Here is a 27,108-nt window from a genome sequence, read left to right as displayed (position 1 = left end):
TTATGCCTAATAAAGAATTATGGGATGTCCTCAAATAGAAGATTCTTTATTCGTGACGCACGCGCGCACACATGCACGCACACACGCACGCACACACGCACACACACTTCCATGTTTCGGTAGGTACAAGGTTGAAAAGCCACATTTAATAGGAATGAGAAGTAATATCTATTTGATATGTGTGTGAGCTGGTTTGAGAGGAAAGGAAACAGCGAGACACCTCAACATACTTTATTGTAATTATTATCATCACACTTTATTTGACCGAGAAGAAATCATATCAAACAGAGTAAGGACTCTGAATACCATCAACGTGACATGGGGAACAGGGCGGACAACGTTCCTTCCCCCTCAGGGAGCGTTCGCCTCGTGAAAAATCCTGAAGACGTTAAACATTCATCTCTGCGCCTCAGGTGGTGAAAAGGATGGAAAACCTTTGTTTTGTTTCCTCCGTCTCAGTGGGATTTGCTGTTTTGCTGCTGATGCTTATTGAGAGGTAACTTTAATCAAAACCAAACAAGAACCCAAATTTTAAATTCCAGCCGCTTCCCGCCGCGCAGGCGTCCAAATTACTTTTACACCAAAAGGGTGTGAATGAAATACCGAACAATACAAATCCGCAGATGATGTCGTCCACGGCGATGTCAAGAGGAGGGATTTGATCACGAGCTGTTTCGGAAGCCAACACAAGACGTTCGATCAAATTCAATCCAAACCTTTTTTTCAAACAAACGTTAAGCCCACAACACCTGCGGCTGCGTCGCCCGCGTCGGATGGCGCGGATTTCGAGCTCCGGGTTCTTTTCACGAGCTCTCGTGCTTCCAAAGCAGAAAGCGCCGCGGCGGGAAAGAGAAGACGGCCAGCGAGGTGAAAAGGGAAGGACAGTCGCCGCTGCCGCCGCCGTGGGGTGGAGGCGTGTGGTGGGAGGCATGCGGTGGAGGCGAGCGGTGGAGGCGTGCGGGGGAGGCGTGCTGTGGAGGCGTGCGGGAGGCGTGCGGTGGAGGCGTGCGGGAGGCGTGCGGGAGGCGTGCGGGAGGCGTGCGGGAGGCGTGCGGTGGAGGCGTGCGGGAGGCGTGTGGGAGGCGTGCGGTGGAGGCGTGCGGGAGGCGTGCGGGAGGCGAGCGTTGGAGGCGTGCGGGGGAGGCGTGCGGGAGGCGTGCGGGAGGCGGCCGGGAGGCGTGCGGTGGAGGCGTGCGGGAGGCGTGCGGGAGGCGTGCGGGAGGCGTGCGGTGGAGGCGTGCGGGAGGCGTGTGGGAGGCGTGCGGTGGAGGCGTGCGGGAGGCGTGCGGGAGGCGAGCGGTGGAGGCGTGCGGGGGAGGCGTGCGGGAGGCGTGCGGGAGGCGAGCGGTGGAGGCGTGCGGGAGGCGTGCGGGAGGCGTGCGGGAGGCGTGCGGTGGAGGCGTGCGGGAGGCGTGTGGGAGGCGTGCGGTGGAGGCGTGCGGGAGGCGTGCGGGAGGCGAGCGGTGGAGGCGTGCGGGGGAGGCGTGCGGGAGGCGTGCGGGAGGCGTGCGGTGGAGGCGTGCGGGGGAGGCGTGCGGGAGGCGTGCGGGAGGCGTGCGGTGGAGGCGTGCGGGGGAGGCGTGCGGGAGGCGTGCGGGAGGCGTGCGGGAGGCGTGCGGTGGAGGCGTGCGGGGGAGGCGTGCGGGAGGCGTGCGGGAGGCGTGCGGGAGGCGTGCGGGGGAGGCGTGCGGGGGAGGCGTGCGGTGGAGGCGTGCGGTGGAGGCGTGCGGGGGAGGCGTGCGAGGGAGCGCGGCGGCGCCGTGCCAGCGCCGCACAACAAACGGGCTCGGGGGGAGAACTCTCACACATCGACGTGGGAAAGCTTTTCCTCGGGAAAAAGAATAAATAACTGTGGCATGCAAGGAGGCAACGCATGGAAAACGACTGAACATTCCTCTGACTGGAAGAAAGAGCAGATTGGGGAAGGAGCTCCAGGGTTCAGGGTTTGTTTTTATTTTTTGCATAATACCACAACGGAATAATGGAAATAGAGCCTTTGTAGATGGAGTTGTACATGAGTTGCAGTGGCGCCAGTTATAACTTTGTGATTTATTTCTTCAGAATAAATATAATATAAAGAATAAAGAAATGAATGAACACACAAACAAACAAATTATCAAAAAAAATAAATAAGCAAATAAATAAATGAACAAACAAATAAATAAATAAATATAATTGTAATGGTGTCGTGCTAAACGTCCGCTTAGCTATTTGTTATTTACTATTTGCTATAATGGTCATTGATAAACCAACGTTCATACTGTAAGCCCAATGGAAAAAAAAACCAAGTTTTAAAGTTGAGAGATGAAAATAAACTATGATTCGCTTCCTGTTGCGTTCCTATTTTCGACTCACGGAGCAGAAGTCAATTGGTACAAAAAACACAAGAAAACAATGAAGAGGGAGCCGTCCTGCCAGCGCTGACGCTCGCATCTCAAAGGGTTTTCTCAAAACATTTTGCATAATACCACAACGGAGTAATGGAAATATAGAACGCCTCTCATGGTTTTACGGCCGCCCGTTATAACTATTGGATAAAAACTTCCTTGATAAAAGAGTAAAAGTCAACAGCGGTGGTTGATAATAATGCCCGAACTGTGCGTAATGAGACTCTGACGCCAAATCGTTGAACCGGGATCCTAAAGCGTCGCTTTGTGGTCGTGTCTGTAAAAACCACTTCATGGCGTCGCTTCACGCTTTAGGGAGGGAGGGCGTCATATGAGTTTGTCTTTTCTAAAATGTCCAGAATTTCCCAAATTCTCACCCGAAGGTTAAAATCTGAATTTTCCATGAAGTCAACCGACTCACCAATTGAAACAACGCTGAGTTAGAGAAGGAGAGGGAAAGAAACCCGGCTCCTGGCGACGGGGTTCTCCAGAGCCGGGCTGCGGCCCCGCCCCGGCGACCGTTTGCATAGAGGGTCTGCGAGTCGCTTTGCGCACCAACAACCTTTTTTTTTCCCGACGGCGGCCGCCTCCCGAGCCACGGCCTTCCCTCAGGTAACAACCTGCTGACGCTGCCAGAGTTGCCGGTTCGGTCCAAACACAGCGGCAAAAAGAAAGAGAAGGGGAGTGGAGTCGTGGCCGCAGAACGTCTCCGCCATGGGGCTTGGGACGACGGAATGCGTCGACAAATTGCAAAGGAGTTGATTTAACTCTCACATCAGAAGCGATTATTTCAATCTTTCCACAATAACGTCGCATGGATTCACCAGACAAAACTGGATTTTCTGAAATCTGGGAGGAGACGAGAGGAAGACGTCTGGACGTACCGCCCGGCCTCCTCAATTTGAGGCGACGCCCAGGGATTTTTTTTTTGACCGAATACCATCTTCGATTGGGCGGATTATAAATTTGGTTCCTAAAGCAGCATTCTATTTTAGGATAACGCTGAATCGGTCGTAAAGAAAAACAAACAAACAAAAAAAAAAAAAAAAAAAAAAAAAACAAGGTTTGCCAAGACGACCTCTGCCGCGTCCACAGCATGAAAGGGAAGGATAGAAAAGTCCCCTCCCAGGACTCAGGATGAAGGTTAATGCCCCTGACGATGGTGTCGTTGTAATAAGACCACGGAGTCGCTTGTCTTTCAAAAATAACAAAAGTGGTCAAGGGCACAGCCGTGGGTTGGGGGCTTTCCTCTGAAATAGCAAAATAAGATTTATTTTTTTCCTATCTTTGGAACTCGAGATAAGACATGACAAGCACTTAAGAATTAGCTCTGTGACGAGGCCCCCTGTTGTCTGTGGTGGGAACGTGATTCCGAGGCCACGCCGGTGTTTTGATGAACACTGACGTCTTTCCGCTTCCGCCCACCTCCGTCACGTTTCAAGGGGGAGGGGGAGGCGGGTCGCTCCGGTCCGTCAGTCTGTGAGGTCCAGGCACCACAGCTGCTCCGTGCTCCGGGTCTGGACCCTGCTCTCCCCCGGGCCCCCGCTGCCCAGCAGGCACTGCAGGCTGGTGCGTCGCAGGGTGGGCGGGTCACGCGGCGGGCGATGGCTATCGAGAGACTCCGGCCTCCGAAGCTCCGAGTCCTGCGGGCCAGCGGGCGGCTGAGCGAGGAAGGTGGGCAGAGAGGAGGCGATGGAAGGGACAGAGGGGACAGAGGGGACGGAAGGGACGGAAGGGACGGAGGGGACGGAGGGGACGGAGGGGACGGAAGGGACGGAGGGGACGGAAGGGACGGAGGGGACGGAGGGGACGGATGGGACGGATGGGACGGAGGGGACGGAAGGGACGGAGGGGACGGAGGGGACGGATGGGACGGAGGGGACGGAAGGGACGGGAGGGACGGAGGGATGAGGCTGCTCCAGTGGGTGGCTGGACGTGTCTATTGTCAGGTTACGCCCATGCAGGTCCGTACCCAAGACGTGGATTTCCCCTGGAGTGTCCTGCGGTGGGTGGAGGTGGGAGTCAGGAGACGGGTACAGCTGGGGGTAGGAGCTGTGTAACGGGGAAAGAAGACTATGGGTGGATGTGGGAGCGCTAGACAGCAGACAGGAGTATTCAGCGCCACCGTTAGAAGGCTGCAGGCACAACGTGGGCTGGGACTGGCTGATCTCCGTAGGGCTGTCGCTCAGAGGCCTGCCGTCAGAGTCTCCATGCCCAGGATGAAGCGCCAGGCCCGGACCTCCACACTGGAAGGCGGAGCTGACGCCCAGAAGGGACGGCCCAGTCCACGGGTGGGGTGGGTTGCTCCCTGAGCTGTTGCACGGGCCAGACCTGGGCGCCGAGTCTATGAGGTGGGACTGGAAGAAGCCGGGAGGTCCCGGGCTAGATGACTGGGGCCGGAAGTGCTTCTCTGGCGGGGCTCCGGCAGCTCCCTTGTAGCCCCTTGGGCGGACACCAACATGTGGGAGGGGGTGGCGATTGTGGTGCTCCGTGTTCATGCCGTCGTGACGGAGGTGCAGGCCGGGCGCCAGGCTGTACGCCAAGCTGGTGTTTGGGTCGGAGGGAGGATTGGAGACCATTTGGACGCCGTACGGGAAGGTGGAGAGGGAGGCGCTGTAGTGGTGCGAAGCCATCTGGGCGCGGAGCAGATGCATCATGTGATGGAGGTCCTTGGTGAGCTGGGATACTTCCTGGTTCAGCGTGCCAACCTGCAAAGGGAATTGGCATAGTGTGTCATTGCTGCTGGCGATGTCGACACACCGCAGCGTCTCTAAGCTTAGTTTACACCAAAACTCCGTCTGACCTCCGGAAATTGCTCCTCAAAAAAAAACCAACATTGTTGACTGTCAGAACGTTGTCTCTGTATTACTCTGTATTTCCAATTAAAGGATGGGGATGCAAAACCACACAATACAAACGCGTATTGCATAACCGCAAACAATTATATTTTGAAAAGAAGACATCCACTGTGGTTATAATTATATTCTAACCACGACGCAGGAAGGACACCGCTTTCAAGGACGTGGTTTGGCTGCCATGACGTCAGCTGTGCTCCGGTCAGCTGAAATCACACCAGCTCTCGATTGGTGAGCTGGGCGCCGTGTGGCGTGGCGCGTGGCGATAGTGGCGCCGCCCCTAGCGGTCGCCTGCGCCGGCGCTCCGGTTACTTTCTCACTCTTTAGTATCTTTTTCCTTTTTCACCGACTGCGATGAGAAGGCCTACCGCGAGGAGGTGGCTGACCTGTCACTCTGGTGCCAGGACAACAGCCTCCACCTGAACGTCAGCAAAACCAAGGAGCTGATTGTGGACTTTAGGCGTGGATCACAATCGAGGACGCACGCGCCCTTGTGGATTAATGGGACTTCTGTCGATAGGGTGAGCAGCTTCAGATATCTGGGAGTCCACATCACAGAGGACTTAACATGGACTGTTCACACAGACACTCTGGTGAGAAAGGCGAGGCAGCGTCTCTACCACCTCAGGCAGCTGAGGAAATTCCGGGTCTCGGTGAGGATCCTCAAGTCCTTCTACTCTGGAGCAGTGGAGAGCATCCTGACAGGCAACATCACTGCCTGGTTTGGGAACTGTACTGCCCAGGACAGGCGGGCCCTGCAGAGGGTGGTGCGTTCAGCTGAACGTACCACTGGAACTACCCTCCCCCCCTTGCAGGAGTTATACACCAGGAGGTGTAGTAGCAGAGCCCGTAGGATCATGAAGGATCCTCATCACCCCAACAACGGACTGTTTCAGCTGCTGCGGTCAGGCAAGCGCCTCCGCAGTCACGCAGCGAGAACAGAGAGACTGAGACGGAGTTTCTTCCCTCAAGCCATCAGAACTGTCAACGCTGACCTCACCAGGGGTCCTAACTGAGCCATGCACTAGGCTCCACTACCTACTGTACTGTATGTAGCATACTGTACCGCATACTGTATCACTGTTCAGGGTTGTTCGTGATGCCGTATTGCTGCGCCGTACTGTTGTATACTGTGCTGTATTATCCCAAACACTACCTCACTCTATTCACATTCACACGCCACTTTAATTCACGTGCCACTTTAAATGCACATATCTGTATATACATAGGCATATTCCTTCTAGCTATTCCATTTTATTTCAATTTATTTTTATTGTATTTTATTCTATATATTTTTATCTTATTCTATAAGTATTCCACTTACTGTATTATGTTTTTGGAGTCAGTTAGTCGGTCTATTAGAAAGGAATTTTCTACTTTCTATTTTATTTTATTTTTTATTTTTTTCCTAGGACATATTGTGTGCTATCACCGGGTGCGTTGCATTACATTTCACTGCATATATGTATGGAAGTATGTATATGTATGTGACAAATAAAAATCTTGAATCTTGAATCTTGATTGATTCGCTCCCGGAGCGTTGGAGGTTGGAGGTCAGTTTTGGTCTGGAACGCCGCAATATCCTCGGACTATATTCTAACAGTGTTCTAACCGTTTTGGAAGTCGTGGACAAATAACAAAGTACAGTAAATGAAAATAGTTCGCTCCCCTTGCACAGAGAAACGGTGACAGACAAGCTGGTTTTACCTGGGGCCACATGTGTGGCCCTTATAAGGCAGGTTGCACAGCGCAGCCCACAGGACAACCAGCTCTTTCACCAATACCATCAAAGGAAATCATAAATGAAGGCATCATCGAAGAAAATATTCAAATTTTAGAAAGCAAAATACATGTTTTGCATATTGGGTATTTATTTTGAATTCATCATCAGCTGGCAGTTCCCGCCGCGGGGGGCCGCAGGTGGGCTCGGCGGCCGCTTCTCTAAGCGGTGGCCCCGCAACTTTAATGGCTGCCGTAACTGACGCAAATAGGGAAGAAAGTCGACAGAAACACGGAAATAAAGGGAGGCCTTGAAAAAAGGAAAAGGGGACAGAAAGGAAGAACAAGGTAAGTGGGGTTGTCATCACATTTTTTCTTCCCTTCCTCGTCTTTGTGGAGTGCGGAGTCAGCGCTCCTGGCTCCGCCGCACCGCAGAAGCACCCTGCTGATTAATTAATATCTACTTCAGACGGCGCCGAGCCCAGCCCATCTGGATCCTCTCCGTGCACCTGCTTTCTCTCCTATTTACATCTGCATTATGAATGCGGGGATGAAGCGCCGTGCGGGGCCAGAGCCCAGGGACCCGGGGAGCTCATCCTTCACTCCGGCCCCTTGCACCACGTGGCGCCGCGTGACGACCGCGCTGGCGTTTGAACCCATCGTTTCACCGACGGGGACGCGTTTGCGAAACAAAAGTGTGTGTAGTGACGGAGAGCTGCTCAGTGCGGCGTGGGCATTCATAAAGGTACTGGACAGTTTCAAGAGCCAAAAGGAGAAGACGGGGTCCGAAGACGGGGTCCGAAGACGGGGTCCGAAGACGGCGCCTCCCGCACGGTGCAGCGGTGGAAGGCAGACGTGTGGACTGGGGTTTGGACCAACCTGGAACGTGACTCCACAGGAAAGAAGCTCCTCCACACCCGACTTGTCTGTGCTCATTTTACGCTTTTCGGTTTACCACCCTCCTCAGAAGCGTCCTTAAAACAACTCTCCATCGAAAGTTCACATGGAAGATAAATTCAAATGTGAACAGTCGTCAAACAACACTGAGAAGAAATGAAGAAATAAATAAGCTTTTATAAGTTCATTTGTTTCTTTTGTTTGATCACATTTACTTCACTAAATATCGATCATTTTTATACAAATTGGATCCGTTTTCATGCTTTTTGAGCAGGTTAGATAGATTGGCCCAAATGTATCATTATCAGACAGGTAGTAACACCGCAGGTAAGAGACTTGACTTGAGACTTGGTTGTGACTCGGGTGAGTCTGACAACACGAAAGGACGAGGGCACCGGGGAATTTATCCTCCTCAGTTTTGCTGCGTGCTATAGTTTGGTCTGTCGAGGATGTCACAGGGCTCATTGTGATGAATCAGGCACAAGCCGGGGTACGCGGTCCCCCACCTGGACCGAAACACGAATCCGCCCGGACGCGGCTCGGATCGGACGCCCCGGCAACAGCGGTTCGCACGTAATGCCTCGACCGGCGTGGCGCCGAGTTTCACCGCCTGCCCTCAAACGGTCAGAAACAACTGACTGGTTTTGTGTCCGGGTTGATCAAGGCCGCGGCACCGCACCGTTTACCCACGCCCGCGTAGGGTTGGAGACACGCGGTGGATAAAGAAGCTGCTAAAGCAAAGTTGCTTCCACCAGCATCTCACTCTGCTCCGCCGCAAACTCCATTGGGAAAACGCCACTTGACGTCTTTCCAACAAGGAGGTCATAGTAAATTAGCGGCTACCCCACTAACCCCGGGAACAGCTTGCAGCCACAAAGAAAGATTGCGCTGGTGACTGGCTCTTCTCGGGGATGAGGGTCTCGCTTCCACGTCGTTTCACCCGGTTCGAGGCCTGAATCACAGCTCACCGCTGTAAAGGAGTTTTTCAATTTTTTCGTCTACCTTCTGGTTGAGTTGACTGATGCTCCGCCGGACCTCCTCCGTCTCCGACAGCAGGGAGGCGTCGGTGTCTCCGCGCTCTGCGGAGAGGGGGAAGAATATTTGAATATTTTGGGGGAAAAAGGAAAAGCCAACCATCCGTAACCAGGAAGCGTCGTCAGCTCAACACTGTGTGTGATGCTCCGCCTCCTTGCGCTTTCATCCCCATGCTCTCAGCTTCCATAAGATCTTTACGCTTTCCACACGTTTTCTTATTCTTTTCTGTTGGGTAATAATAACATTTCAGGCGTGACAAATTTAAGAGATATAAGGTGTAATTGTTTGTTGAGATGCAAATTTTTAGGCATTCATCGCTATAAATCTGCTTCTGGGGGGAGAGGGCAACGGCGGCAAAGTTCGAGGCTCAACGCGCCGCCGTGTCCGGTGGCCACTTGGACGCCGCGTTGGCTCCGTCCTCTCCCTTGGCGTCGGCTCATTCCCGAGAAGAAAAAAATGTAAAAAACGAAAAAAGGCGGACAGGAGGCGTCATGGCCGCCCCCGCCGCCGCCGCTCCTCTGGATCCCAGCGTTGGCTTCCAGACGGGGGCCGCGTGCGAGCCATGCCGGAGGCGGGTGCGTCTTACCGTGACCGCTGCCATGGCTGCGCGCTCGGGGCCCTGTGTGCTCCACGTCGAAGTGGAATGTGTGCGCGTTGTCTTCGACGCCATCGACAACCCTGGAGAGAGAGACGGGTGGGGGTGGGGGTGGTGGGGGGGGGGGTGTTAATGTAACAGTAGAGGCTTTCCAATTATCGCGGCCGGCAGGCGACCCAAGACGCCGCCACGGGAGCGGAGGCTGGCAGGGGCCCATCGCCGGCTGACGCGGGGAGCTCGGCCCCGGCGCCCGTCTGGACGGGAGGACACCCGACCCGCCTCCATCACACGTGGCGCTGAGCGGGCGACCTGCTGATACATTATGAATATGGATGGCTGCGAGGCGCTCGGGTAATGAGACGGGGGTATCTGTTGAAAAATTCAGTGCAAATACAATCTATTAAAATCAAGCTAATAAGGCCGGCTATAAATGGCACGGTTGTCATGGCTGTCACCGCCAAAGGACGACTATCCAACATCCTGAATTTGGACAAATTGGATTTTGTTTGGGAAGCGTCCTGGGGGCTCGGTGGTCCAGGGCAGCGGCTCTCAACCTTGTTCGCATCAGGGATCCTCAATTTGACGACGTGATTCATTCGATGAGATTTATTCGCTGGGACCAAGATCCCAGAAGATTTTTATGGATGATATCAAAACAGTCATCATTAGACAGTATATCAAGGTATATCAGTAAGACAGTATATCAATGTGTTGTAAACTGAATACAGGCAAAGTTTAACCCCCTGGAACCTCTTGAAGGACCCCTCGGTGGCCCTGGACCCCACGTGGAGAACCAGCGCTCTAAGTCAAGTACGGCAAAATGCACAATCCTGGCTTCCACGTGGGTCTGTGGACATTACTCGCACGGTATGAGACGAGGCGGTGCTGTACCTGGGGCTGAGGTCGGGCGGCGGGAAGCAGGTGACGGTGGGGATGAGCAGGTGGGAGGCCTTGGGCTGCTCCACGGCCGGTTCCACGACCAGAAGACCCAGAGCGGCGGGCGGCGGTGGCGGGGGCGGGGCGGGGGCGGCGGCGTGCTCCCGCTTGGGCGGCGGCTGCGGCGTGAGACTCTGGCCCCGCACGGGGCGGCTCAGGTTGGGCGAGCGGCAGCGGCGCAGGGCGTTGAACTGCCGCAGCTCGTCGCCCAGCAGGTTCCCCAGCGAGGTGCGGCGCACCGGGCTGCTGAGGCTCGGCAGCAGCAGCTTCCTGCGGGAGCGCGTCGCTGGGGAGAGGTGGAAGGACTCGTCGGGCTCGCCGCCTTTGGTCTCCACGATGGAGGGAAGCTTGTGCTCCACGGAGACCCGCGCGTTCTGGGGGAGAGAGCGCCGCGTCAAACTTTAACTTAAAGTGATTTTGGAAAAATTTGGTCAATCGCAAAAATCTGGACTTGTTCAATGATTTTCTTATTCATATTTTTCATAGCCACAGCATTTTCCACATGGCGACATCTTATGAGCCTGGATTCTATTTGGATTTTAACTCATTCATCCTTGAAACCTGACTTTACCTGATTTTACACTTTATTTGAAGGTTTACTTTGATATGTTCTTTATTTCTATTTGATCTTGCTGCCTCACACCTGGTAGAAATGCTTTTTTTTAGAGACATTTTTGCCTCATTAGCCATTTCACGCGGCTGTTTGTTAATCCCGGGGTTGTATATGTGAGGCCACAAGCACGGAGGGCATATGGATCCTGTGGTATTACGTAATATTAAAAGCTCAATCCTCTTCTTTAGTCATTTTGAGATACATCTACATAATGGGCTTCAACTCAAGAATGTGAGGAACAGCGCTCCCGGTGGAGACGACGGCTGCACCTTGCACTGCGTCGGGGTGATGGTTGAAAGGAGGGCGAGGAGCAGGTGGAGCTGCAGCCGCTTCGCGCCGCACGCGGAGGGGAGGCAGCTCATCGGGTTTCCCCATTAGCGCGGCTATCGACCCAGTTGGCTCGCCAACCCCCGGGGACGGAGCCGCTCTGTTTGATCCAAATGAGTTTTAACCCGAAGGGGAAGTCCTAGCATCAGCTCTCCCACCGCGCTCCCCGGCACCACGCCCCCAGGACACCCCGGGGGGTTCACGCTGGAAAGACACCAGTTGCACGCCCTTGAAGGATTTGCTGACAGTGACAGCACGGTCAATTCAATCACAAATTAACTGGAAATGTACTTATTGTGGACAAAAGTTAAAATGCTAAATTGTGTAATGCAATGGTGGGAAGTAAATAAGTCAAAATAGCAAGTAAAATAAAGACTTTACTTACTGGCAGTACACATTTCAAGCAACTGTACTCACTTTTGTATATTCAGTTTCGGAGAGTTTGGACTTTTACTCCACTATATTTCAAAGCAAAAATTGATGGTTTTTACACACGTTGGTTTAGTTTCTTTTTTCGTGTCAGGGGATGGATCGCCAAGACTGATGATGATCAATGATCAATGTTTTTTACCACTCGCTTTGTAAATTATAAACAGGATCAACATGAGCATCATCTGCCACAGCAGCACTTTATGACGCATTATAAACTCTTTATATATAGACTGTTATTATATACATGTAGACTGTTATAATATAGACTGTTATTATATACATGTAGACTGTTATAATATAGACTGTTATTATATAGACTGTTATTATATACATGTAGACTGTTATAATATAGACTGTTATAATATTGACTGTTATTATATAGACTTGTATTATATAGATTGGTATTATATAGACTAATGTCAGGGCACTGGATATGACAAGTGTTTTTAACTATAGTACTTAATACAATAATATAAGAGCAAGTGCAGTACTTAGTGGAAATATCAACGTGATACTTTCCCTTCTACTAGAGTACTTTTTGAGTCAGGGTTGTTTCAGTATTACTTCAGTGCCAGCTCTGAGTACTTCCTCCACCGCCGATTAAAAGCAACGCCTCAGACCGCGATTAAACCAGGATGTTGAGAGATGGGGCAGAAACGACGCCCGGAAGGTAGCGGCACAGGGCGACTCACGTGTTGCATTCTGGGCGACCTTGAAAACCGGAGTCCCTGCGGAGAGAAACAAAACCCGGAGAGATTAGGCATAGCACGGCTACAGGCCACGCCCAGACGCACCCTTATTTCCCGGCGGTAGGAGCCGAAAAACCCAGACGGAAAATAATTCTTTCAGCTGTGGGAAAATAATAGTCTCAGTTAAAAAAATACAAATAAAACAACCTTTTGAGACGCTTAGAATAAAGCACCGCAAATGAAGAGGCATTTATCCCTCCACAGCCGCATTTCATATTAATAAAAACGCGGCACATGAAGGGAACGGGTTTTATTACCATATTTCCCCCCGGTGCCGCTACCTCCGCTGCCGTGCGAGCTTCTCTGCTTAATTGATCGGGGAATGTGTCTTTCCGTCGGCTGCCGAGGCATCGGGAGCGGTTTGCCACGATCACGGACGAGAGGAGCGGCAGGCGGAGCGGCACCGCGCCAGGGGACTCCACCCGCGCGAGGAATCCGTCTCGCTGCCGCCGCCATGACGTGAACCTCCCGGGAGGTCGGGTCCGACCGTCTTGTTTTGAAGTTTCAAAATCTCGGAGAAATGTTCAGAAAGTGGCCATGCGTGTTTTAAAATGCTGCTTCGATGCTTTGTTTAGCCGGCGTTTCAGAGGAGGCGGCCATGTTGTGTGAGGCAAGTGAAAGGTGGGGTTCAAGTCAACACAACCACGTCACCACTAAGGAGGAGGCTTCAATGTCTCATTTGATCTGGTAAATCAACTGTTTTATACTGTTGTGATTTCTATGTATATTACTTTACCTCCACCTCAACTCTACCTCCACCTTAACTCTCCCTCAACTCTGCTTCGAGTCTACCTCCACCTGAACTCTAGCTCTACGCTACCTCCACCTCAACTCTACCTCCACTCCACCACAGTTCTACCTCTACTTTCACCTCAACCCTTCCTCTACCACAACTCTACCTCTACTCTACATCCACCTCAACTCTACCTCCACCTCAACTCTACCTCCACCTCAACTCTACCTCTACCTCCACCTCACCTCTCCCTCAACACCACCTCAACCCTGCCTCCACTCCACCACAACTCTACCTCCACCTCAATTTTACCTCCACTCTACCACAACTCTACCTCTACCTCCACCTCAACTCTCCCTCAACTCTGTCTCTATTCTCCCTCCATCTCAACTCTACCTCCACCCCAACTCCACCTGCCTCTATTCTACCTCTACCTCCCTCCAACGCTACCTGGATCTAATCTACTCCGCCTCCTCCTACTCCACCTCAACCGCGACTCTACCTCCTCCTATTCTACCTCCTCCTACACAGCCTCCTCCTACTCCGCCTCAACCCTGACTCTACCTCCCTTCACCCTCCTCCTCTCCTCTGTGGGGAACTGAGGGAATCACTCCTTTTCAGACCTACGTCAGCCACGGCGGCTGAAAAGCCTCCTCTCCTCCTCCTCCTCCTCCTCCTCCATCTCCTCCTCCTCCATCTCCTCCTTCTCCTCCATCTCCTCCTCCTCCATCTCCTGCTTTGCACCGTCAGAGTAAATGTGTTTTGGTGAAAAGCATTTTAAAGCGCTTCACACTGCAGGCACCGCCCTGAAGAACACTGACGCCCCGCACGGCTGTTTCCTACACCCTCACCTGGAGGTCAAAGGTCATGAGGACACCCTCCGCCCCCCCGTCGGGGCGGGGCGGCTCCTCCGTCGTGCCGCCGCTTGAGCGTTGGCCGCTTCGAGACGACTCGATTGAAATGAGTTGGCTGAAGGAGCTTTTAAGGGGGTGATTTGGAAAAGCAGGATGAAGAGTTTGAACAAACGCAGCAGAACGAAGGATCTGAACCCGGCCGCACAACACTCAGCAGGATGTGATCGCCAACGACGCGGCTTGAGTTTTATTGAGTCGTTTCATCGCAAACTGGCAAAAGCAGTAACGAGGGCGTCCGTTCGCGTGCAGCGCGTGCGGAGCAGCTCTAAAATACTTGTATGACAGAGCTGAAATATGCATTTTGGGGCTCAGGAAATGCGTTGTAGGTTTGAAGCCGGCCACGCAGGCCTCAGCCAGCCGCTAAAACACCATAAATAATAATAATAATAACCAACAGGCAAGGACAATGTGTTTGTGCGCCCGACGCGCTTCGTACGAAGGGAAAAGTGTAAATACTGACGAATAAGCAAATCTTTTTTTTGTCGTCATCTTGTCGATAAGAAAGAGACATAAAAACACGACGCTTTCCAAACGCTACTTAACCAAAAATGTGAGAATGCGGATGTGTCGGCGTCCGCTCCTCACGGCTCCTTCTCCTTGTTTGACCCGTTGGCGCGTCTTCGTATCTAAAAATAGCGAAAGTGGAATGTTCCCTCGTGCTCCTTCCAGCACCTTTTAAAAGAGACGTTCAGTCTCAAGCTGTGAGGAACGCCGACGTCAACGGATAAGAAAACACCAATCAGCGCCGATGACGTGCGGCTCATATTTGGCGTGTAAAACAAACACAAAACCCACTGTGACGAAATGTTCAAAAAAAAAAAAAAAAAAAGAGGAAGAAAGGAAGGGAAGGAAAGGAAGGGAAAGGAAGGGAAAGGAAAGGAAAGGAAAGGAAAGGAAAGGGAAGGAAAGGAAGGAAAAGGAAAGGAAAGGAAAGGAAAGGAAAGGAAAGGGAAGGGAAGGAAAGGAAAGGAAAGGAAAGGGAAGGGAAGGGAAGGGAAGGGAAGGAAAGGAAAGGAAAGGAAAGGGAAGGGAAGGGAAGGGAAGGTAAAGGAAAGGAAAGGGAAGGGAAGGGAAGGGAGGCGGGGAGCGCAAACACTGTTCACTTTTGAAATCAAAAAGCCCGGCCAGGACGACTTTGGCCCATCCACAATTGGAATCCTGGCACTGCTGCTGGAAGCACCAGAGTCAAACTCGTTGGCTGAGGCAGGAGAGGAATTTGGGGAAACACTAGGACTGACGCACGTAGATGATTTTATTTTATTTTTTGTACTTTATTTGACAGCGCTCCAGACAGAGCGCACCGCACCGTCTCCTGGTGGTGGCTCCAGCCCCAAGCTTGGTTTGACAGCAGTGGCTAAAGAGCCAAAGTGAACACGGGAAGAAGGGCCACGGGCCCCGTGGCCACGAAGGCCTCGTCTGCGCATGGGACGTGGAGATTTCTGAAAACGCATGTTTTCCCCTCTGTCGGAAAGGAACAATCGTGCGTTTTACAAAACCTCTCCGTCCACACCGGAAGGCAACGACGACACAGAACGCTCTGGTGAGCCCGCTGGGCCAGGAGGGAACCATGACAACGTCATGAAACCTGCGTGCAAAATAAAAGTAGAGCGTGCAGCGCGTTGAGCTCCTTCATAATATTCATTGACAATATTCAACACCCTACGGAAGGATCCCTGAAGTAAGTATTTATTTCTTACAGGTAATTTAAAGTACCTATAGGCTTTGGCACGGCGGTGTGATGGTGGCGCCAGGTTTACTTGCAAACATGTAATCGAGCCGAATGGCGCGGACCAGGCGTGAGCAGAACGGGCGTCGCCCGCCGGGTGTAGGACGCTGCTGCGGGCGGCGGCGCTGATGTCGGCGTTTTCAAAAAAAGGGCTCAGAGTTTGAAAGGCTCAGGAGGTAGAGCTGGTGGTCTAGTCATCTAAAGGTTGCTGGTTGGATCCCAGGCTCCTCCTGCTAGCATGCTGTAGTGTCCTTGAGCAAGACACTTAACCCCTCATTGCTCCTGATGGCTGCATCTGTCGCAGTTTGAATGATTGTAAGTTGCTTTGGATAAAAGCGTCTGATCAATGTAACGTGGTGTGTGTGTGTGTGTGCACGCCTCGCTGTGTGTGTGCGTGTGTTGGTCACCGTCACCACACGGGTGCACGCCTCGCGGTGCGTGTGCGCGCGCCTGCGTGAGGAATTGAGGACGTTCCTGGTCTTCATGTGGAGGCGAGGTGGCACTGAGACCCTCACGGGGAGATGTGAACCGATGCGTCCCTGCTGCGCTCCTGTTGGTTTTAATTCCCGTCTTCGCAGAGAGCCCGGAAGGAGCGGCATCAAAAAAACACTTTCCCAATTATTGGTTTTGGTTTGGTGCCACTGCGGCAAAACAAAAATCTGCCTGGTGCCAGCGACAGCGTATGACAACATCCAAACCCGTCCGCTGTGCTTTCCATGTTTTTTCGAAATAGATCATTCATTTGACTTGGGGGTTTAAGCGCGTGGAGGCCAAGGTGAGCGGACCGGGGGCATGAGTGGTGCGCGCTCTCTTTTGGGATCCCTCACGTCGCCCCGGGGGGCCTGAAGCCACTATTTGGGGGAAAACGCGGCGCTGAGCTGAGGTCAGGGCTTGGGCGTCATCCCAGGATGCTGAGCTCCAGAGGGCGAGGGGGGTGAGGGGGGTATGCCTGCCCTGCAGCAAAATGGACGCCTGCGAAGCTTCCCCACACGACCGGCGAGCACGAGTCAAGGAGAGAGTCAAGGAGAGAGTCAAGGAGGTAGTCAAGGAGAGAGTCAAGGAGAGAGTGAAGGGGAGAGTGAAGGAGAGAGTGAAGGAGAGAGTCAAGGAGGTAGACAAGGAGGTAGTCAAGGAGAGAGTCAAGGAGGTAGTCAAGGAGGTAGTCAAGGAGGTAGTCAAGGAGAGAGTCAAGGAGAGAGTGAAGGGGAGAGTAAAGGAGAGAGTCAAGGAAGTAGTCAAGGAGGTAGTCAAGGAGGTAGTCAAGGAGAGAGTCAAGGACAGAGTGAAGGAGAGTCAAGGAGAGAGTCAAGGAGATAGTCAAGGAGGGAGTGAAGAAGAAAGTCGAGAAGAGAGTGAAGGAGAGAGTGAAGGAGAGAGTCAAGGAGAGAGTCAAGGAGAGAGTGAAGGAGAGAGTCAAGGAGAGAGTGAAGGAGAGAGTGAAGCAGAGAGTCAAGGAGAGAGTGAAGGAGAGAGTGAAGGACAGAGTCAAGGAGAGAGTCAAGGAGAGGGTCGAGGAGAGAGTGAAGGAGAGAGTCAAGGAGGTAGACAAGGAGAGAGTCAAGGAGGTAGACAAGGAGAGAGTCAAGGAGAGAGTCAAGGAGAGAGTGAAGGAGAGAGTCAAGAGAGAGTCAAGGAGAGAGTCAAGGAGAGAGTCAAGGGCACTTTGGGGGCGTATCAGCTGTGTGATTCATTCTGTTCCAAAGCCTCAACTCTAAAATGACGTTTTGCTCACAAGTTACAGCTGCTCATTGACATCTTCTAGGGACATTATAAAATGAAAACGAGACAAATGTGTGAAATGTAAAATCAGGACCATTATGCCGTAAAGTGGACGGCTCCACGGCTTGAGCGGATGCCGCCAATTACCACAAGTTAAGTAGCAGTGATCCCTAAAAATCCTTGATGCCAACGCAACTATTGACACAGGAAGAACAACCATGATATTGTATTTTTCTGAAACCCAGACTGAGAAAAAAACCCCGAAAACGCACGCGTCCCGAGAGCTAACGTCGGGTCCAACGGACAAGGGGCGTGTCCTGCGACCCGCCATCTTTTTCCAAAAAAGGAGATGGGAGAGACTTCTCGGATCATAGGCCTCACATCGGATCAATATCTCTCCAATACTTTGATTGAAATAACTCGGCTTTTGAGTCACGGGAAGTGTGTACTCCGCCGATTTCACAGGAGCTAGGCTAGTCGATCCCATCTGCCCCCATGCATTGAGCTAACACAGTTAGCATGCAGCCTGTCTCTCTCTGTACCGGACACACAGGGATGTAATGGGTATCGACATTCTCGTCTGAATCTGGGTTAGATGGGCAAATGATGAATTTTCCTAAAAAAAAAGGTAAGTGCAACCCTGCTGAGGAGGCACCGATGAGCGGAGCGGCTCCACCGACGCCGGTGGGCGCACGCGCCAGCGTCAGAGCGGTGCCGTCTCTCGTACCTCGTCCTGGCTGCCCTCCCGCAGGTTGTAGGTGAGGTTGTGGTGGATGTCGGAGGTGAAGACGCTGGCGTACTCGGGGTACAGCTCCAGGACGTCGCGGAGGGCGCGCACGCTGATGTACTGCAGGTCGCAGTACGTCAAGGCCTTCACGTCGGCGTTGGTCTTGATCACCTGATCCGTCCCGGGCAGGTCGGACCCGATCAGGTCCCCTTTCCCTGCCAAGTCAGAAGCAGAGCGCTCTTTGTCTTTTGGGGTTATGCGGAAAAGTGAAGAGATTTCAGAGGTTCGTTACATTGAAGTGTATGGTTACGCAATGTATTACATCAGATGACATCAGATTATTTTTTCTGTCACGTAGAAGTTCCCCACGTGGCTGAATTTAAAACAAAGATCTGGTTTTTCTTTTTTCTTTGACTCATCATGAAAGACGCAAGATCTATCGCTAAAATAATTCCGCTTTTGAGATGAGATGCTGGAAGGTGCGTCTCGCTAGTTTTCCCCAGGAGCTAGGCTAGCTGATCCCCTCTGCGGCCATGCACTGAGCTAACACAGTTAGCATGCAGAGCTGCAGCGTCCCTGGTTCGATCCCAGGCTCCTCCTGCTAGCATGCTGTAGTGTCCTTGAGCAAGACACTTGACCCATAATTGCTCCTGATGGCTGCGTCCGTCGCTGTTTGAATAATTGTAAGTGGCTTTGGATAAAAGCGTCTGATCAATGTAATGTAATAATAATCTTGTTCTCATCAAAAAAAATAAAAACAATCACTTTAGACAACAAGAAGATATGTTGATTTCTACCTGACACACATCGCTTAAAGACAGCGGTGGACCGGTGCCCAACTACATATTTCAAGTATCTGCATTTAAATATATTACGTTTTGGAGACTTCTCGACTTCTACTTCACTGCATAAAGGTCTGGGTACTTTCTCCACCGCTGCTAAAAGACGCCTAACGACAAAAAAGAGCCAGCTTCCCGGCCAGGGCTGCGTTACCCAGAATGGCCAGCACCATGCTGTCCTTCAGCACCTCCAGGGAGCCGGAGCAGACAAAGTAGTTTGCGTGGAGGGCGTCGCCCTGGCGGATGAGGTACTCCCCCGGAGCGCAGAAGGACGTCTTGATGTGCAGCGACAGCGAGCGCAGGCAGCCGCGGCTGGCGCCCTCGAACACGGGCAGCTGCAGGATGTCCTTGTTCAGGTGCATGGCGATGTCGGCGCGCAGCTCGTCCGGGAAGTCGTGGAGAAGCTGGGGGAAAGCGGAGGGCCGGGGATTCAGGTTGACACTGAAGCGCCTCGACGGAGGCCTCTGCCATTTATCTTTTCGCCGACGCGTCGTTTTGATTCGTCCGTGTGAACGAGAAGAGGAGAAAGCGAGACGGTTGACGATAAGATTTAACTGATCACTTCTATAGACGGATTCCAAATTGTCGTTGACTGGTTGGATTTTCCGCAAAATCTTGTCTGAGATTGTGGCTAAATGACCTTAGAATAAACAATAATGAAAGAGAAAAAGTCCGGTTTACAGGGGGACACGTGTGAATGCTCTGTTGGAAATTTGAAGTCAGACATATGAAAGATGGTCATAAATATAATCAATTGCCACAAGGGGAAGAATATAACTCAATTCATATATCAATACTTTACCTTTACATCAATAAAATACATTTCCCAATCTCCTATGCCCCTATAATATAAGTCATGTTTTTGTGCAAAATTGTCTCATTAAGCTACATTAAGATCCGTCTTTTTTTGGCAGTGTCAGCCAAAATTACTAATTGGCAATTAGTTACAGATATATTTCTTTTTTCTTTTCATCAGTGGTAGTGCGAATGGTTCCATGCAACTGGATACAATTCCAAAGATTTTGATCAACGATAAAGGTTCTACTCATTAACATAGTGCCCCTTGGGCTCTGTGTCACTCGGGGATTGGGGTTTCTATTTCCGAAAAGGTTGCAGCATTTAGGGTGGCCGTTTTTGGGGCTATAATTGGGGCACTCTATGTAATTTTTGTGCTGAATAATGAAATTAATGCGAAATAATGAAACGTACATTATTCAGCATGAGTCATTTCACCTCTGGTGCTAATTTCACTGCTGAAGATGTGGTTACTTTAGGATCTCCTTCCCCGTCGCGTCCGGGCTCCTACCTCGTTGGCGTCGATGCCGTTGTTGACCGACCACGTGGTCTGGAAGTACTCCAGCATGCGCTGCTTGAGCTGCTGGGGCAGCCGGTGCACGCGGATGAAGTCCTTCAGGTCCTTCATGCGCGTGTGGTAGAGCGAGCGGCGCGAGTACATGCGCTGGATGATGGCGGTCACGTTCCCAAAGACGACGGCGTGCATCAGCGCTGCGGCAGGGGGCAGACGGAAAGGAGACCCATAAGGTTGAAAGGAAGCACAGAGACGACGAGTTAAAGGACAGCCGCGGCGAGGGCGGCGCCGGGAGCAGCCGCTAATGAGGTGAAGCCACATTTTAATAAGGCTCGGGGTGAAAGGCAGCGAAGCGAAGGCTCGCTTTGAGGTACTGTCTTTTGTTGTGCCTTCATTAAATGAGCTGTTGGGGAAACTCTTTGAGAGACAATGAGTCCCAATCTTCAAGATGCCGGGTCAAGAAAGTCATAAAATTAAAGAAACAAGCAGGAAACAAATAAGTATAAAAGTATAAATAAGTAATAAATAAATAAGTATAAAAACAATAAAATAGTGGTTAAATGAAAAAAAATTTAAAAAGCCCGATTCCCTTTGAGGAGAATAGACACAGTTCCCAAGACTCCATCTCTAAGCTGTTTTAAAAGCCCCATCATCTATCTATAATAGAGAATAAAATACCTCCAACTGTGATAAAGGTGAGTAAGTCAAAGTGATAAATACCTTAAACCAGACTTGATGTGGATCAAAAATATTTGCCACGTGTGCTTTACTAGATGGTCATGATATTCCATTTGGATTCTGCTGACATTTATATAACACAAAATAATACGGCCCAAATGGGGGGGATTTGCACCAAAACTGGCATCCGGTGCAGCGTGAATAATGTCTTTATTTATCGGTAAGGCCGCTGCGCCTCAGAGGCCAGCCAAACGTTTCCATCCCTCTTCCTGCTGACTCTTTGCCGTGCCAACCGCCACCCAGCGGCGCGGCAGTGCCAGGCGGCCGGAGGGAGCGGGCGGTGCGGCCGTGTCAGACATACCGCCAATGAGCATTGTACAGATGGAGAAGATCTTCTCGGCATCGGTGTTGGCGCAGACGTTGCCGAAGCCCACGCTGGTGAGGCTGCTGAGGGTGAAGTAGAGCGCGGCAATGTAGGAGCTGCGCACGGACGGACCGCCCACCGTGCTGTTGGCGTAGGGCGTCTCCAGGCGCTTGCCCAGCTCGTGGAGCCACCCTGGGGTGAGGAGGGTGAGGGGGGCGGAGGGTGGAGGGACGGAGGGAAGGCCGGTGTTAGCACGCTAAAAGCTTCATTTTCCGACGCGCCGTCTTCGATCGAGTGAATATCGACGAGTTTTCTATTTATGGAACAAGGCAGAACGGCGCCGGGAAGGCAAAGTCACTGTGGGAAAGTTTGGAAAATGGCCACAAAACAGTTAATTCCAAGTCAAATAAACACATTTTCTCCAGACAGTTTCAGCGCGAGACATAAAATAATATATCAAAAACGTCTTTTAATTGGTAAAATATGAATTTGATTGCAACTCATTGGAACCACACTGTCTCAGAAAAGCCATTTTCGACAGCCAAAAACACAAACAAACAAATAAGCCGACCCAACACGAGGGAGCAAGACGGAAACATGTTGAGTTGTGTCCGTTGCCATGGATACACGGCATGGTAAACATGCTTAATGATAACCTATCTTTCAAAAAAAGAACAAAAAAGGCTTGCGGTGGCACTTTTTCCTACTGCGCCTTAACACACCCTTAAGGGTGCAAGTTAATTGCATTAATGAATCAGATTATCAGCGAGTCATCAGCTAAATAATGGAGGGATAAAGGTCTAGAGTCGTGTTGCTGCGCTGCCCTACACGTGTGTGTGTGCCCATCTCCAGCTGTCACTGGAGAGCTGCAGGGTTTGGGCAGAAAGCCAAACGCCCGCCGGGCCTCGCCGGGCCACCGGCAAGACAAGCAGAGAGCAAGTGTGAGAAAGCAAGAGTGGTAGAGAGAGCGAGAGACAGTGAGAGAGGGAGAGACAGTGAGGGAGAGAGAGATGGTGACAGAGAGAGAGAGACAGTGAGGGAGAGAGAGATGGTGACAGAGAGCGAGAGACAGTGAGAGAGGGAGAGACAGTGAGGGAGAGAGAGATGGTGACAGAGAGAGAGAGACAGTGAGGGAGAGACAGTGAGAGAGAGAGAGATGGTGACAGAGAGAGAGAGACAGTGAGAGAGGGAGAGAGAGTGGGAGAGAGACAGAGAGAGAGAGACAGATGGAGTGTGTGTCAGGGGGCAGTGGCTGTCGTGTCTGTGCGGAACGGGAAGGAATTAAGACTCCACTCCAGGGACGGATGAGGCCTTGTGTTAATTAGCAAGTATGGGGTGACCATGCACACACACACACACACACAGATACTGTGCAGCATAGAACAATTTCAGACATCCAGACTATTGTACTGATCAAACACACATGATCAGCACAGTGGTCTGGTCTAAAATTGTTCTATGGTGCACAGTATCTGTGTGTGTGTGTGTGTGTGTGTGTGTGTGTGTGTGTGTGTGTGTGTGTGTGTGTGTGTGTGTGTGTGTGTGTGTGTGTGTGTTGACGAAGGCGCAAACGTTGGATAACGGGACTGTTATGGCTCAGGGGCTCACGCACCCATACGTGACGGCGAGATGTGACGGCAGACAGACAGGTCCTCGTCGAGGTGTCGCCGCTCGGCAGCAGCGGAGGACGCGCTGGGAGCTCCGCTGCTGAGCTTTAAATTCTGATGAAGCTGCTGGAGCACGGGCGGCGCAGAACGCAACGCAGACGGGACTTTTGGAGAAATAGCTTGGGGCGTCCTGGTGGCTCGAGCACGTTGCATGTTTACCATTTGGGGGAAGAGCAGCCAAGGTTCACATCCAACCTCCCACTCCGCCTGCCTCTCTCTTACCTGCTCACTGTAATAGCTACTAAATTGAGAACAATAACAATACCTCTACACCAGGTAGCTTTGCATTTTATTGCTGTCTGGATAAAACTGTCTTTGGATCCCTATCTCATCTGCTTCGTCGCCGTTTCCGCGCTTTTTTTTTTGCGCAATTGCTTTTGTGTTTTTAAACGTGCACGAAACCGTTGCGGATACTTTCCTGTATTCAAGAAACAAGAACGCTTCAAAACTTGAGTGACGCTTGGGTCATCACTTGATGACTGAGGACGAATCTGGCCAGGTTGAGAAGCTGGGTGGGTTAGGTCTTAGTAATTATAGTCAATGAGTCCAACGCACGTAGACCTGTTCATGGAAGGCTGTTTTAGTCTTAAGGGTGGAGGTCCAGCGGGCGCGGTGCCCCGTGCCGTAAGCACACGCCTCCTATGAAATCCATGTTAATCCACCGCTACGGCTCCACCGGCCATATAAGCTGCGCAGGGCCCGTGAAGGCAGCCTCTTCAACAGAAATACGAGATGAAACTACATAGAAATGTTTTTGTAAAGAGTGCAATCGAATTAAATGTGTTCTCAGTTCATTGTTGTCCTGTGCATAAGTTCATGTGATTGGAGGGGAGGTGTGCAGGAGAGAGGGAAGGTAGGAGAGCGCTGGGAGCGAGGGGAAGAAAATGAAAGAAGTCCAAGATAAGAAGGGAGGCGGCCGTCCCAGGGTGTCATTTTCCTGACCGGACACCTCAACCCCGGGGTGGTTGGAAGGCAATGAAAGCATGTTAAAAACATTTCAATCGCTGTGCCTGGGACGCTTCACCACGCAGCCGGTGGAGCCGGTTGAAAAACCACGCTTCGCACTGCACTCTGGATGGAAACCCGCCAATTTCATTACCCCCAAAATCCGCAACATCCCCTGCATCCCCAACATCCACAGCATCCCCAGCATCCACAGCATCCCCAGCATCCCCAACATCCACAGCATCCCCAACATCCACAGCATCCCCAACATCCACAGCATTCCCAACATCCCCAGCATCCCCAGCATCCACAGCATCCCAAGCATCCCCAACATCCCCAACATCCACAGCATCCCAAGCATCCCCAACATCCCCAACATCCACAGCATCCCCAACATCCACACTCTTGGACCTCCAATCCAAAAACAAAATACCATGTCTGGCCCCTGAGCCAGACCCGGACCCACCTATGTCCCAGGTGTCCGCGGCGTTGATCTCCATCTCCTTGCGGCCGATGATGTACCAGATGCAGGCCATCCAGTGCGCCAGCAGCGCAAACATGGACATGAGCAGCGTCAGCACCATGGCGCTGTACTGCGAGTAGCGGTCCAGCTTCTGGAGGAGGCGCAGGAGACGCAGGAGGCGCACCGTCTTCAGCAGGTGGACCAGGGAGGTCTAGAGGCGAGGAAGAGGAGCGGAAACACTGTCTGATCACTGAACAATTGTTATTTCTAATGTTTTTGCTTAACAATGTCAATAAAGATCCAATGAATCAAATTCAGGGGAAAAGATGGACAAACACAAAGAGAGAGAGAGAGAGAGAGAGAGAGAGAGCTGACAGATTGAGACGGAGTTGGGTAAATAGACAAACAGAGTAGAGGGAGGTAGAGTAGAGGTAGAGTAGAGGTAGAGTAGAGGGAGGTAGAGTTGAGGTAGAGTAGTGGTAGAGTAGAGGTAGAGTAGAGGTAGAGTAGAGGGAGGTAGAGTTGAGGTAGAGTAGTGGTAGAGTAGAGGGAGGTAGAGTACAGGGAGGTAGAGTAGAGGTAGGTAGAGGTAGAGTAGTGGTAGAGTAGAGGGAGGTAGAGTACAGGGAGGTAGAGTAGAGGTAGGTAGAGGTAGAGTAGTGGTAGAGTAGAGGGAGGTAGAGTAGAGGTAGAGTAGAGGGAGGTAGAGGTAGAGTAGAGGGAGGTAGAGTAGAGGTAGAGTAGAGGGAGGTAGAGGTAGAGTAGAGGGAGGTAGAGGTAGAGTAGAGGGAGGTAGAGTAGAGGTAGAGTAGAGGGAGGTAGAGTAGAGGTAGAGTAGAGGGAGGTAGAGGTAGAGTAGAGGGAGGTAGAGGTAGAGTAGAGGGAGGTAGAGTAGAGGTAGAGTAGAGGGAGGTAGAGTAGAGGGAGGTAGAGTAGAGGTAGAGTAGAGGGAGGTAGAGTAGAGGTAGAGTAGAGGGAGGTAGAGTAGAGGTAGAGTAGAGGGAGGTAGAGTAGAGGTAGAGTAGAGGGAGGTAGAGTAGAGGGAGGTAGAGTAGAGGTAGAGTAGAAACAGAGCAGAGCTAGAGTAGACTGCCTTGATCCTCTCTTTCCAGCTCAGGGGTTTGGACTCTGTGAGGCGCTGCTGGATTCAAACCTCCATCAGCGTGAAGGTGGAGGCAGCGGTGTGGAAGGTGGAGGAGAACCACGTTGGATTACCCACCACGGTGATGTTGAAGGCGTAGAGCAGGTCGAAGGGCAGCGCCGCCACCAGGTCCACGAAGAACCAGGTGGTGGCGTAGTGGATGCAGATGGAGCGCGCCTCGTACACCACCTGGCCCGACTGGCTCACGAAGGTGGTGCGGAAGTTCAGGATGATGTCTGCAAAGGCAAAGGTCAGAGGTCACGCCCCAGTCGGACCCAGTCACCTCGTGGTCCAGGTCTGAGTAACAACTACTGTGAGGAAAAGCATAGGCGGGGCGGTGGCGTCGGGCCTGCGTCCTGAAGGGAGGTGCACGTGCGTCCTGAGGGGAGGTGCACGTGCGTCCTGAGGGGAGGTGCACGTGCGTCCTGAGGGGAGGTGCACGTGCGTCCTGAGGGGAGGTGCACGTGCGTCCTGAGGGGAGGTGCACGTGCGTCCTGAGGGGAGGTGCACGTGCGTACGGTCGAGGTTTAAGCCACAGCAGCGGATCGGAGTCTTTTAAAGGGATCCAGCACGTCGCCACCCGATCAACACAGCTCTTTCCCCTTTACTTAATTTATCTCTTTTTCGACCGATTTATTTATATTCATTTGTTCTTTTCAGCCAAAATGATGTGATTATGGATCATGGTTGAAGTGGTAAAGCGGTCAATTTTGATCACATAACAGTTGAATACGTATCCGTGTATGTAAGTGTATATGGACATTTTGTTCGTATTTTTGTGATCAACTCATTCCACGTGAAATGCTGTGGGTGGTTGGGTGGGACTGTTTGATTTGGGCGTGGTCTTATAGTCTATGAATGCATACAAGTAAAATAATCGACTTCTGTTGAACGCTGGGTGCGGTATGCAACTATAAATGTGATATTTTTAATAAAAAAAAAAAATAATAATAATAATAAAAAAAAAAAAAAGGAAAACAATCCGGTATTGAGAGAATTGCTTTTTCTACGCGAGACGTGGTAGGATGGGGCAACCGTGACCACATCCTTTGGCAACCAGCAATGGCCCCAGAAGTACAGAACTGAGGCATCTTTTACGGGGGCTGACTTGTTGTGTTTTGGGCCCCTGTAGCTCTGCGAGCGTGTCGCTTGACGCTGCTGTGGTGGCGTCTCTGGTCACCCTGCGCCGCGTGAGGTCCCCTGAGCCCACGATGGATTTCACCCTCGACTTCACCCTCACGTGCTGTGTTGTTCCAAATACATTTACACACATTATCCTGAAAATGAATCCCCGGCGGGAGTGGGAGCCAGCTGGGGTAGGTCATGCCTTTCGTTTTT

The 27,108-nt window shown here is 51.7% G+C and overlaps 1 protein-coding gene across 1 annotated transcript in view; it reads right to left on the bottom strand.

The window, feature by feature from the left end:
* Positions 1–3,859: 3,859 nt before the first annotated feature.
* LOC307245684 (voltage-gated delayed rectifier potassium channel KCNH4-like) overlaps positions 3,860–27,108 on the bottom strand; it is a gene marked incomplete at both ends in the record, with an annotated part of 58,880 nt that continues 35,631 nt past the window's right edge. Inside the window, 11 exons of the mRNA XM_080021331.1 lie at positions 3,860–5,095; positions 8,861–8,937; positions 9,480–9,571; positions 10,380–10,798; positions 12,489–12,524; positions 18,365–18,579; positions 19,358–19,607; positions 20,510–20,709; positions 21,552–21,746; positions 24,633–24,840; positions 25,849–26,006. Coding sequence (XP_079877457.1) covers positions 3,860–5,095; positions 8,861–8,937; positions 9,480–9,571; positions 10,380–10,798; positions 12,489–12,524; positions 18,365–18,579; positions 19,358–19,607; positions 20,510–20,709; positions 21,552–21,746; positions 24,633–24,840; positions 25,849–26,006 — 3,086 coding nt within the window. The remainder of the gene's footprint in view (positions 5,096–8,860; positions 8,938–9,479; positions 9,572–10,379; positions 10,799–12,488; positions 12,525–18,364; positions 18,580–19,357; positions 19,608–20,509; positions 20,710–21,551; positions 21,747–24,632; positions 24,841–25,848; positions 26,007–27,108) is intronic.

Source organism: Zeus faber (assembly GCF_960531495.2).
Source record: "Zeus faber genome assembly, chromosome: 20".
Taxonomy (NCBI): domain Eukaryota; kingdom Metazoa; phylum Chordata; class Actinopteri; order Zeiformes; family Zeidae; genus Zeus; species Zeus faber.
The sequence above is the reverse complement of the archived record's forward strand: the minus strand, read 5'-3'. Positions and strand labels throughout refer to the sequence as shown.